This window comes from Anarhichas minor, unplaced genomic scaffold, assembly GCF_050575085.1.
Source record: "Anarhichas minor isolate MPS153535 unplaced genomic scaffold, ASM5057508v1 ptg000043l, whole genome shotgun sequence".
Classification (NCBI taxonomy): domain Eukaryota; kingdom Metazoa; phylum Chordata; class Actinopteri; order Perciformes; family Anarhichadidae; genus Anarhichas; species Anarhichas minor.
This window is the reverse complement of record NW_027466489.1, coordinates 3,533,042-3,545,393: the sequence shown is the minus strand read 5'-3', so window position 1 is coordinate 3,545,393 and position 12,352 is coordinate 3,533,042. Positions and strand designations below refer to the sequence as shown.

General features: G+C 42.6%; 1 protein-coding gene across 4 annotated transcripts; it reads left to right on the top strand.

The window, feature by feature from the left end:
• Positions 1-1,266: 1,266 nt before the first annotated feature.
• Positions 1,267-10,780, top strand: rereb (arginine-glutamic acid dipeptide (RE) repeats b). Of its 4 annotated transcripts, none has more exons than XM_076110796.1 (17): positions 1,267-1,439; positions 2,368-2,416; positions 2,805-2,929; positions 3,047-3,146; positions 3,255-3,353; positions 3,740-3,820; positions 3,942-4,092; positions 4,203-4,289; positions 4,453-4,601; positions 5,241-5,399; positions 5,695-5,805; positions 5,930-7,065; positions 7,654-7,858; positions 7,940-8,642; positions 8,756-8,893; positions 8,983-9,154; positions 9,367-10,780. In XM_076110796.1, exons 1-17 carry the CDS (start codon positions 1,414-1,416, stop codon positions 9,398-9,400), a joined length of 3,525 nt encoding a protein of 1,174 aa, XP_075966911.1. In that variant the 5' UTR covers positions 1,267-1,413; the 3' UTR covers positions 9,401-10,780. The 4 variants fall into 4 exon arrangements, with proteins under 4 accessions (XP_075966911.1, XP_075966910.1, XP_075966909.1 ...); XM_076110795.1 differs by having other exon boundaries at positions 5,238-5,399; XM_076110794.1 differs by having other exon boundaries at positions 4,453-4,646.
• Positions 10,781-12,352: the final 1,572 nt, after the last annotated feature.

The window sequence follows — 12,352 nt, the reverse complement described above, 5'->3', positions numbered from 1 at the left end:
GTGCAGGAAGAGGCAAAAAGCCAACTGGGCTTATTTGAAGCCTGTACCTACAGAGAACATAAAATAAACATGCATAAGATATGACTATGTAAAATATTATTGACAAGATGTTTTACAAGATATGAAATATCAATACATTACAAACAAAAGAAAAACATTTAAATAATGTAATTGTGTCGAGTGTGTGTGTGTGTGTTAGAGTAAGTGTGGGCTTGTGTTTGTTCAGGGACGTCGGTTTATACACCTGCAGTAACTCCTAAGCAATAGTAATGCTACAAGTCCCTCTGAGTGAAACAACTGTAAATGTAATATAACAGCTAAAACGAGAAAGACATGAACAATAATACATAAAAAAGCAATTACAAAACCGCAATTAGATTTTCTTTTAGGCACCTTTTGAAACATTTTATAGAGGAACATTTTTTGTAATGGGTGGGAAAAGTCATCCCATAATTTGGTTCCCCTATATCTTACTGAAAATTGACCTCCGCTGGTAAGTAATTTAGGAGGATGAAGATCTAAAGATTGACGAGTTGAGTAAGAGTGAACCTGTGAATTGACTTTATAGTAGGTCTTGAAATGATCAGGAATATTCCCTTCACCTGAAAGCATCTTATAAATAAAAACACAAGTTTGAGAAATATTGATGTCATAAATAGTAAGAATCTGCAGTTTCTGAAATAGAGGAGCAGATGAGGTGTGTGATCGGGTTGCAATCTTAACAAAACGTTTCTGCAGGACAAACATATTTTGCAGAGTAGTAGGAAATAGATATACATATTTATGTGTATATATATATATATATATATATATATATTTATATGTGTGTATATATGTATGTATATATATGTATATGTGTATATATAGCGTGTGTATATATATATATATATATATATAACCACTCATATATATATATACACACACACTATATACACATATACTACACACACAGTCGGGCTGTAAATACGATAAATAACGTTATATTATTAGTCAGTGTTTTTCCTACACCAGTGTCACATTAACAGCACTGTTTCTGTCGGTGGTAGATTAATGTCATATCTTACATAATAATGTGTATTAACCTCAGCAGCACACACAGTGTGATATGTTGTTTGATTCATGGAGGCCCGTGTGTGTGTGTGTGTGTGTGCAGCAGCTGATGATGAGCAGGCTCCGTGGTTCCTGCTCCTGCTGCTGATCCGCGGCACATGCTCAGTTATGTACACCCAGACAACTTTGAAGGCTTAGCTGTGGCTGCTGAGGTCATTGCACTGGGAAAAAAAATAGACTGACTCGCTCCACTACACCGCCTCCATTTTGAATAGCCATGTAATAGGGGATTCGCATAGTTTTTGTGTGTATCGCCCACTGCGCTACGTAGTGTCAACAAGCCACATCCAAACATCCCTCGACATGGACGACCTGTTCAGTCCGCGGAGGTAACTTGATCAACTTAAACGTGTTTTAGTTATTTATTTAATACGTCTCTAAGTGCTTTGTAGCGTGACTTTAAGAGCCGTTTGTATCAAACAGTCGGAGTGTCAGTGGTCACGAAGTTCGTGCCTGGCTAACCAGCTAGCCAAATACCAGCGTAACGGTTACTGTCTGATAGCAGCTAGTAGCTCCTGTTAATAATGGATATCTGTGCGCTTTGGTGTTAGCTTACAGCTCTGGTCTGCAGCGTTTATTTCAAATAGTGTCAGTAGAGCAGATTAACGTTGTGCATCCTTTTAATAAATCTGTTAGTCCCTCTGGGCTTGACGTGTATTGACACTGGTCGTTGTCGGTATTTGTGTGTCAACGACATGTTGTGGGACGCTAACGTTGATATTTATTATCGATCGCATACTTTAGCTTAACAGTTAGCCACGAGACGGAGTCAGCCAGCTTCTGTCAACCTGTTAGGATCTCCTAAAGTAGCACACACTGTTCTCGTAATGGTGACCGGAGAGAATTAGCGGCTCGTGTATGATTGATTGACAGTCTTTAGCGGTAGCTGGCGTCGGGTTTCATTCATGTAATAAAAGGAAACGGCGCAGGTCAAAGCTGAGATTGGCTCAGCAGTGATGGAGGGGCGGGATGTTATTCTGCTGAAATCACTGTGCAGTGGGAGGTGAAGCTGCTCTGACAGCCAACTTGTACACATATCGATCATACGTGTGTGTGTGTGTGCACCGTGCAGCGTTAATCACCTGATAATTCACGCTTCATACATGGCAGACTGACATTAAACCGTGTGACCTAAACTGAGTTTACTTTTCCTTGACTCTAAAGACTTTGCCAAAGTCTAAACTGTGCGTTCAAACTAGTTATTAATGCATATGATGCAGCGTGTGATGCTTTTTTTTTTTTTTTTTACCATTTCAGGAGCCTGAACAGCACACAGGGCGAGATAAGAGTGGGACCGAGTCATCAGGTGAACTGATTTATGTCTAGGACTATGTTATAGAAGTATGTGTGCCTGCTGAGTGTCTTGGTGTCCTATTAGGCTCATTATAAAACAGGTCAGACCTGCCTGTTCAGTTTGAAACAGATTCTAGCAGGTACTCTTACGAAGCAGCAGCAATATCTATTTGATTATAATAAAATATTGTATCCATTTAATTATAATTCATTACACATTGCAATACGGCACATTATTGACTCTTAAAATGACTTTTTTTACCCAAAAGGGAGTCTTGAAAACCTTGTGAATATGTGTGATTTAGCCCTGTAATTCTCCCCTTTTTAAACATGAATCTTTGCAGGACGTTCTGTTGCCGTTCTTCAGGTGGTCTAATAAGTGTTTGATGGTTTCACTGCAGGCCAAACTTCCAGAGATGCAGCCGCGGTCTGCTCCTGGTTTACAGACTCAGACGGAGGTTGAGGAGCTGATGTGGATGCCTGGAGTCAATGACTGTGACCTACTCATGTACCTCAGAGCTGCCAGGTCAGTGTTTGCACTACACTGGTACTGGTAAAATAACAAGTGTTACTTACTATCTCTTTGACAGGGTACTTAGAAATGCACCCTCAATATATATTTTTGCCCTTTTTGTTTTTTAAGGAGCATGGCAGCGTTTGCGGGGATGTGTGATGGCGGATCCACAGAGGATGGATGTTTAGCAGCCTCCCGTGATGACACCACGCTCAACGCACTCAACACGGTGCGGAGCACAACTTAAATTATACTCATCAGTATCCAGTAAAGTCAAGGAACTCCAATATTGCGTTGCAGATTTACAAACTTCTTTTGTTTTTTTTCTCAATTGTAGCTACATGCTAGTCATTATGATGCAGCCAAAGCTCTCCAGCGTCTGGTGAAGAAGCCTCTGCCGAAACTAATCGAGAAGTGCTGGTCGGAGGATGATGTGGTGAGACGCCTTTAGCTAGTAGTACTGCACTGAAGGTCAGTCACTGTTAGTCCTGAACAGTGTTTCTGCAGGCTGATAAAAAGGATGCAAACTGTTGATGCATTTTAACTATGCTTAGCATATTGAGTGAGTGTAAAAATATAGTTCTCTCATCAGAAATATGCAGTTTACTCATCTTTGTACACTAAAATTTGATACAACCCTGCACTAAAATATCGTTTTTTTTTAACCCGCTACCTTAGTTTTAAATGGCAGGTCAGTCTAGTACTTGTTTAACAAATGCTGCTATACATCACAAGATGCACATGATCTATACTGGAGCCTTTTGACTGGCAACTGTATATCATTTAATCTGATCCACTACCCTCCCTCATGTTTCCCTCCAGAAACGCTTCATCAAAGGTCTGAGACAGTATGGAAAGAATTTCTTTCGGATCCGGAAGGAGTTTCTGCCCAGCAAAAAGACTGTAATTTAACACCGTTTTTGCAATGCAGTGCTGTGATTTGCTGTGATTTTTATGAATGCTGTATTTTTGATTTGAAACACAACTTGGATTGTTCCTAAAAGTTGTGGTATCTTCTCATCAGGGGGAACTGATCACCTTCTATTACCACTGGAAGAAAACTCCCGAGGCTGCAGGCACGAGAGCTTATCGACAGCAACGCCGACAGCCGTCCTCTCGCAAAGCCAAGACCCGCTCTGCTGCAGTTCCGGTCACCCCATCACGAAATTATTCAGGTGAGCTCTAAGTGTTCCCCATTTTTTGTTCCAGATGTTCATATTTCATACAAAGTGTGGCAGTCGTGTGAGCTGGACGTCTTCATCGAACCTGATCTTTTCCTTTGCAGTGGATGCGAGTTCTGCTAGTGAGGATGATCTGGATAGTGAAGACAGTGAACAGGAAATCAAGAGCTGCAGCCACTGTGGTACAACAAGTGAGTGCATGTCTTTATTTGCGATTTACTGTTTGGAATACGAATGTTTTACAGGTTTCTGTAAAAGAGTCTTTCCTATGTTGAAAAAAAAAAAATACCTGATAGTGTTTTAAAATGTTTGGAAAACTTGTGCCTAAAGTGTTTTTTTCTTTTTCCTATTCAGGTTTGAAGGATTTGCACCAGGGGCGAAGAGACAACCCATTGCTGTGCACTACTTGTCGCACACATGAAAATAAACATGGATGTCTGCCGCCAGCTCCAAAATCCACAGGCGCCCCATTCTTGTTTAAACCTGTCAAAGAGGAAGAAGAGGTGAACAGCAAGCATGGCATGAGGACACGAAGGAGCAGAGCACCTGTAAGCCTGAGGCTAGCAGATCAGTCACACTGTTAACTTTACTTCCAGTAATGAACATTCACAAGAAAACGTCTGTGCAAATGCAATTTTGCACTTAAGATGTCATTATGATGAACAACAGATTTCACAGCCTTATTGAATCTGTCAAAAGTTTTTACTGTGACTCTTTAGCTAGGAACATACCTAGTACATTAGGGCATTCCCAAACACTGGTGTCCAAACGACGGGTGGGTCGCAGGGGATTTTATTAGGGTCGCCAAGTAAATTGGCAGAATTTATTGCAGTCTTTTATTTAACATTTATATCTGCAGTACACCTTTGAGCCGCATGAATGTTTGCATTGTGAAAATTGTAAAAAAAAAAAAATGTCTGGTTTACTTTTTGAAGATGATATAAGGTGGTGGGGGATTGGCAGTAGAAATGATCAGGAACGTTGATTTACGCACAAATTCGCTCTTCTCATGATTTATAGATCCGGCCTATTGTGAAATTTAAAAAGTGAATCTCCAGAAAACTTGTTTTGGAAACTCTGCATTCATGTTATTCTTACATGTGTTTTAACAACATTAACTAGGGAATGTTATTTTACAGCAGCTGTCATCTTTAAGAAGTGGCCACAGGAGGCTCACAGGTTCCCCCACCAGTGAGGATCACCAGTCCAGTAGCCAGCCCTCCCCGAGTGTGACCGCCTCTAATTCTTTGAGATCGTCTTCCACAGATATTAAGAATGAATCCAGCAAGAAGACCAACAAGGTAGACATAATCTACACATTTCATATACATTTTGCACTTGTATGACGTTGTCTCACCAGACCAGCAGGGTTGTTTGCATTTTTCAAAGAATTCCGCCGTTGTGTTGATGAGACTTTAGTTAGTCCCAACCTACATGTGACTAAAACAATACACGCACATTATATTTAATGTAAAAAATGTGTCCCTTTGAGAATTCATGTAATAATGCTGCAGCCGTGGATGCTTGTCGTTCACTTACTGAGGTTTCTGTGTCAGTAATTAACACCACACTGTAAATGTCATGCTGTGTCCACAGAAGATAAAAGAGGAGGTAACGTCACCAAAGACAACAAAACGTGTCCGGGAGAGTCCTGCTCAGGAGCCTGACGAGGCTGAGAAAGTTGCACCCAAAAGGCCGAAGACACGGGTGAGAGGGAACACTTAATGTCAAACACCATTTGTGTAAAAACTTATTTTTGCAACATTTACACTATGCAAAATGATCGCGGTCAGCTGAATTGTTTACATCATTTATTTGTTTGTTCCTCCAGGATCCCCGGAGCTCACGGTCAGATGGAGAGGCCGAGGTGGAGGAGGAAAGCTCTTCAGAAAGCCGCAGTGCTCAGGACGACGGCAGCAGTGACACCAAAGACATCGATCAGGACAACCGCAGCTCATCTCCCAGCATTCCCAGCCCTCAGCAGGGCAACGAGAGCGACTCTGACTCCTCCGCCCAGCCGAACGGCGCCCCACCAGAGCCTGTTGCTCCTGCTGCAGTGTTGGCTGACGCGCCAATCCTACCGGTCCTCCCCTCTCAGGGCCATCCCATCACTCCTCAGCCAATGCAAAGCAACCCTCCAGCTGATCCTGCTCAGAGCCCCCCTCCTCCTCCTTCTCCAGACCCCCGTCAGCCAGCTGCTGGTCAGTCAGCTGCCACAGCGGGCCCAAACAGCCGACCCCAGCCCGCTCCTCACTCTCTTTCTGGTCCACCATCTCTTCCACCAGCACTGGGTCAGGACTCTCCTCTTTCTACAGCATTTCAGCTCCCACCTGTTCTCAACTCTGCGCAGCCTCATGGCCCATCACCTCAGGCCCCCCAGCGACCCACACCCTTCTTTCGGGAGTCTCAGCTCCCCCAGCCTCCTCCATCTGGCCCACAAGTCAAGCCTCCTCCCACCACTCCCATTCCACCTTCACACAAACAGATGCCACACCAGTCTGCTACACCTTTCCCTCAGATGCCCTCTAATCTGCCCCCTCCCCCTGCTTTAAAGCCACTCAATATTCTGCCCAACCAGCATCCTCCGGGTGCTCCCCCTCCCCCTCTTCAGCTCATGCCACAGCCTTTGCCAATGCAGTCACTCCCGACTCAACTTCCAGTGATCTCTCAGGTGCAGACCCACCCTGGAAAAAGCATGGCTTCCTCTCATCCACCTGCTGCAGCCTCACACCCTCTCACCTCTGCAACATCCTCCGCTATTGGCCCTGTCCCGAGCCTCCAGCCGTCATTCCCGCCTCTTCCTCTGAGACCCTCGGCGAGCCCCATGGCAGGAGGATGCCAAATTCAGATTAAAGAAGAGCCACTGGATGAGATGGAAGAGGCTGAGAGCTCACCGTCTCCTCCTCGGAGTCCCTCGCCAGAGCCCACCGTAGTCAGCGTGGCAAGCCATGCCAGCCAGTCTGCACGGTACGCCCGGAGACGTTCTTTCTTAGGAGAAGGTTTTTACGTTCCTGTGTATTGTTGTGAAAGCAGATAGAACAGTGTTTGAATGCAGATTATGCCTCTGTTTTATTGAGAATCCAATTTAAAGAAAAATTCCACCAGTTATGGTGACATTTTACTTACAATATGGAAAGCAACACAAGTGGTCAGACAACCGGACGTTTCAAACAAATCCCTCAGTTTCAATCTGCGATAACTGAATAGTTTTTGGCCACTTGGGGGGGCAGCGAAACCAAGCTGACATATTATCACTTAATAAGTGGATAAGGGGAACTTGTTAGTAGACAGTTGCCTATTTACACATCCAGCAGATTAAGAGCAACACTAGATTACATTGGGAGTTACTGTGACAAATATAAGTGTCCAATATTTGTTATTGCATAACTACATTAATTGTGGTTGACTGAGTTGAAACTGTTTGCACCAGCAAGTTTGGAGCCTGAAACGTCCTTATAGCTGACAGGAATATTACCCAAAACTACCTTTGAATGAATCATGTTGCTATTTTTATCAGTCATACTAAAAAGAATGGCCATCTTCTATTCCTTTCAGGTTCATCAAACATTTGGATCGCGGTTACAACTCTTGTGCCAGAACAGACCTGTTCTTCACTCCACTTTCAGCCTCCAAGCTGGCCAAGAAAAGGGAGGAGGCTGTTGAAAAGTCCAGGAGAGAAGCGGAGCTCAGTGCTCGACAAGAACGCGAAAGAGAGAAAGACCGAGAGAGAGAGAGAGAAAGGGAGGCAGATAGAAATGCGGTGAGTCATTCATTCTTTTATTAAACATCGTCTCTGTCATAATCATGTTTGAGTTGTCTCACACGCTGTCTTTGCTTCCAGAGAGCCTCCAGCTCCTCCCACGACAGTCGTATGAGTGATGTTCAGATGACGGTTCAGGTCCACGGACGCCACTCCTTTGAGCAGCCGCCCACCACTGTCGCCGCGGTGCCCCCCTACATTGGCCCTGATACACCAGCTCTGCGCACCCTGAGTGAATACGCCCGACCCCATGTCATGTCGCCCTCCAACCGCAACCACCCTTTCTACGTGTCGCTGAGCCCTGGCGACCCCTTGCTGGCCTACCACATGCCCGGTCTGTACAGCGCTGAGCCCAGCCTCAGAGAGCGCGAGCTCAGGAACCTGCGAGAGAGGGAGCTCCGAGAGAGGATGAAGCCCGGCTACGAGGTCAAGCCCCCAGACATGGAAACGTTACACCCCTCGGCCAACCCCATGGAGCACTTTGCCCGACACGGGGCGATAGGTCTGCCTCACATACCCGGGCCTCCCCACCACTTCGCAGCCTTCCATCCCGGGCTGAACCAACTGGAGCGGGAGAGGATAATGCTGGCAGGACATCAGCTGCGCCCTGAGATGGGTTACGCAGAGCGACTCACTGCGGAGCGGCTCCACGCAGAGAGGATGGCATCTGTGGCTTCAGACCCTGCTGCCAGGCTGCAGATGCTCAATGTGACGCCGCACCATCACCAGCACTCTCACGTTCACTCACACCTCCACCTGCACCAACAGGATCCCCTCGGTCAAGGTGAGTTTGGACTGATTGACTTGATGGCTTTTGAGAAGTGAATTAGTCAGTTGATGTATCTGGTGGTGAGAAGTTGACCTGCATTTACCGTATGATTTTATTTCTTTATCCAGGTTTAAGCCCTCATCCTCTGGACGCTCTGGCACCAGGACCACGTCTGGCCCGGTTCCCCTTCCCCGGCGGCCCAATCCACAACCCGTTATTCAGCGATCTTCCTCATGATCATGAGATGCTGCGCCACCCAATGTTTGGTTTGTAATCTCAACTCACAGCCTACAACTTGAGTATCTTTTTGAGTCCAGTTCCTCCAATTTGGTCTTTCTGTATCTGTGTTTTCCAGCTGCATATCCCAGAGAGCTGCAGGGCCACATTCCTCAGATGTCTGCTGCTCACCAGCTCCAGGCCATGCATGCTCAGTCTGCAGAGCTGCAGAGGATGGCTATGGAGCAGCAGTGGCTGCATGGGCATCACCTGCATGGCGGCCCTCTACCGAGTCAGGAAGATTATTACAGGTGAGGATTTTCAATGTCCTATCTAGTGCACAGGCTGAAACAATTTACTTTAGGAATAGACCAGAGAGTAAAGAATGTGTTTCCGTGATTAAAAGCATCACATAAAATACTTTTAGTATTTGTGCAGTGGTCACTTGCTCCACTATGGAGACAAATCGTTCCACATTGCTCAGTTAAACTAAAATGTGTTTCCTTGTTTCTTTTCTCTGAAGCCGTCTGAAGAAAGAAGGTGACAAACCATCTTGAGTGCCAGGTGGTGCATGCCCTGAAACCCTACACTCATACCCAATAGAATACTGTGTACTTTTTAAGACTTTAAAAGAATATTTGTGTCTTTTTCTTTTGTTTTAATATATTTTAGAGAAATCTTTGTGGATCTTTATGTGCATTCCTTGTTCAGCACTTAATGAGACTGTCAAAGTCCATCTGAGATTTTCATATCGCTTAAGACTTCATACTAGTTTTATTATCAAAATAACGAACAATCTCACACATTCATGTGAGATTTAAAATGACAGATTTTCTCTAACAAACTGTTAAACTGTTTCATACGCAGTGATATGAATTTGCTAAACTATAGCTCTTATAAAGGATGTGAAAAATGACTGACTTCGGTCCTAAGTTTAAATATCTATCTATGATTTCCTTGTACAGAATAACATTTAAATCTGTGTCTGGATGATTGTAACGACCTAGCATGACTCAACCTTCATTTTTCACCAAACTAGAGTAGCAAGTTGCATTGTGGTGTTTAGACTTTGAAAGCATAGTAGAGGTTGGTTTTACTCTTAAATCTGCTAAATATTTGTCTAAATCCTAAAGTTTTATATATATCAAGATATCTTTTCACAGTATAACCGAAGCTTTTATTCGCTCATTTTTGAGATTGTAAATATTACATGTTCACAATATTCTATATGAATGAGTACTATTGATATAGCAGTAGATGTGAAAACTTGACCCTCGATTCAGCACGATAGCATTAAATAAATCATAAGCTAAAACAGTATATAGTATTATAAGGCGAGACAATTGTTAATTGGACCATGATCTGTCACTACAGACAGAAAGTTTTATTAAAATAATGTATTTACATCATTTTTAATGAGAGTAAATGAATTGGAGAGACACTAAATCTGAAGCATTTTAATGAATTTTTAAAAGAACGGCCTTTGAATTCAATATTTATGTGACATAATTTGAAAGTGTATCCATTGCATATTTATTTCAATAAATATTTCTGCAATGACACCTTATCCTCTTTGCACTTGGAGTTCCTCTGAAACAACAGCCTGTGGTATTACCAAGTTATTAGGTACACCTTGCTAAAACTAATGCCGTCTATTACAACAGTCCAACAATACATTGTACCTTCATGGAAGTTGTAATCAGTTTTTGTTGGTACTGTTTTAGAGAGATTGTGATATAACTGTATGGTCATGTTGGAGGATATAGTGTCTGGTGCTGTTGAACTGAATTGCATTGTACTGACAGGTGTTTCTGTTATTTTGTCCACCCCGTTAATATCAATAAGGGCTGCATAGCAGGAACACCTATTTGTGTAATATAATGTTTTAAACTGCATTGATTTTAGCTAGGTGTACTAAATAAACTGGCAAAAGCGTGTGTGTGTGTGTGTATATACTGTATGAGAATGACAGTATGGGTTCATGTTAGCGCTGCTTCTTCCTGCACTCATCAACTTAGATAGAGAGGAGCGGGGTGTATTCATGACTTTATTGCATTAAATCACTCATTGCACAAAATCTGTCATATATGTAAAATCATATGTACCCAGCCAATCATTTTCACAAAATGTGACGGCCCCAGCAGCAGATCATATACGGGTAATACATAAAAGCATCCGAGACAGCAACACATATGGGATATTATGTCAATTTTATTTTACTAATATGTATAAAGGCAAATATATTAGCTTTTCTTCAAGCTTACATTTTGTATCAACACAGGATGTGACGCTGGCCTTTCCACTACACAGTATCTTAGAACAGTGGGTAAAATCTGCTACACAGAGTTACATTCTTCTCTGTGTAGTTTAATGCGGTATAGTTTTACTACTCCAGACCTGGCTAACATTATTCATATCGAATGGTCTCAAAGTGGAAAACCATTCTGAACTGCTCACAACTCGTGCAGCCTGTGATGACGGGTCATAAGTAGACATAGCTTTGTGTTAACAGGGCTCAAAGCCCAAAAGGTTTGGGAACTACTTAGACGATGCTTACCCATAAAGCACAGCTCATGCTACTCACTTACTAAACCTTTTCTTACAACATACATACAAATCAGACCAATATCTTTCAACAAAACAACTTTCTTAAAGTTGAATCCCCTCTTTCATGCTCTACAAAGACGCCCCACAAACACTTTGCATCTGCTGAAGAACTCTACAAGCTGCCATTATAACTTAGCTTGATGACGTACAAAGCCATGACATTCACAAACGGCACGTGTTAAAAAAGTGTGAGCTTCTGTGCTTACATAATGGTCCACATCAACGTCAGTTTAACCAGAGCTGATGAATCAAAAGTTATTCAAATGTTTACATATTTAAAGAATAAGTCTGGTGATAAGTTATATTTTTCTTATTGTCAACAAATCCAATGAAAAGACCAAAACCATCTGTGTTAGTCCATCCCTCAATACTTTCCATCTGTACTGTGGCTCTCCACCCCAAGCCAATTTGTTCCTATTAGGTCTCGTATATACTGATTCAATTACATAAGAAATAAAAAAAAAAAAGCTAAACAATTTCCTTAATCAACTGGGCACTATAGTTTTTAGCAAATGTAACCATTTAGGATGATGTGTGTCTGAGCGAGTATTTTTTAAATTATGTTGTCTGCCGACAAATGTGACGTATACATTTTTACCTATGCTAAAAATATGCGCTTCAACATGTATCTATATCTATATTTTATAATATTATATTATAAGTATTGCAAATAAGCATTTTAGCACATTGAATACCCCACCCCCCCCCCATCTTTGAAGGATAAATAAAAAATCTAGAATCTTGAAATAGTGCATTTGTTGGGAAATATGTTAACGACCTTGATTTGTTAGTGAGTTCTGACGGCAGCAGGATCTTGTATGTGCGACTCCCTCTGCAGCGTCCATATTCATTGTAAGCGTCCAAGTGTATTTGGACAACAATGGAGGTCTTAGAGGAATAAG